The sequence below is a fragment of the Nanorana parkeri genome, unplaced genomic scaffold, assembly GCF_000935625.1.
Source record: "Nanorana parkeri isolate BGI_ZX_2015 unplaced genomic scaffold, ASM93562v1 scaffold372, whole genome shotgun sequence".
NCBI classification, from domain to species: domain Eukaryota; kingdom Metazoa; phylum Chordata; class Amphibia; order Anura; family Dicroglossidae; genus Nanorana; species Nanorana parkeri.
The window spans coordinates 1174330-1174809 of NW_017306640.1; the positions used below are offsets into that span (position 1 = coordinate 1174330).

At 33.8% G+C, this 480-nt stretch overlaps 1 protein-coding gene across 1 annotated transcript in view; it reads right to left on the reverse strand.

Moving 5' to 3' along the window:
* Nucleotides 1–306: 306 nt before the first annotated feature.
* BDH2 (3-hydroxybutyrate dehydrogenase, type 2) overlaps nucleotides 307–480 on the reverse strand; it is a 16235-nt gene continuing 16061 nt past the window's right edge. Inside the window, exon 9 of the mRNA XM_018558982.1 lies at nucleotides 307–413. Within this exon, the coding sequence (XP_018414484.1) occupies nucleotides 360–413 (54 nt within the window). The 3' untranslated portion in view covers nucleotides 307–359. The remainder of the gene's footprint in view (nucleotides 414–480) is intronic.

Here is a 480-nt window from a genome sequence, read left to right on the forward strand (position 1 = left end):
ATGAAAATGGGGGGGGGGGGGGTGAACCCTTCCTTCAATCCAAAACTGAAAATAAAGTTTGGCTTTACATATATTTTAAGTGAACAAAACTACAAAAGTAATCAAATGTTTTTAAATTCATATCCAAAATCATTTTACAGTGTGTTGTTACATCATGTGTAAGAAAGAGAAGTAATCATCTGCCTTTCATTGTTTTACAAAACGACTGCATTATAACACGTGGTAAATGATTTTCTAAAAGAAAAGAAATGTGTTCTTGTGCACCGATTTAAGTTTGAGAACATTAGTTACACTTCAGTATGAATGATATCATCTTCTTTTTCGCTTGATATATGGCTGGCCAGACAGGAGATTCACAATTAGAGACTCCAGCCACCATCAATAATATGTGCATTACCCGACACATAGGCAGCCTAAGAAAGAAAGAAAGTTAATTTATAATAAAAATCAAACAATGACAATCGTTATGAGGCAAGATGC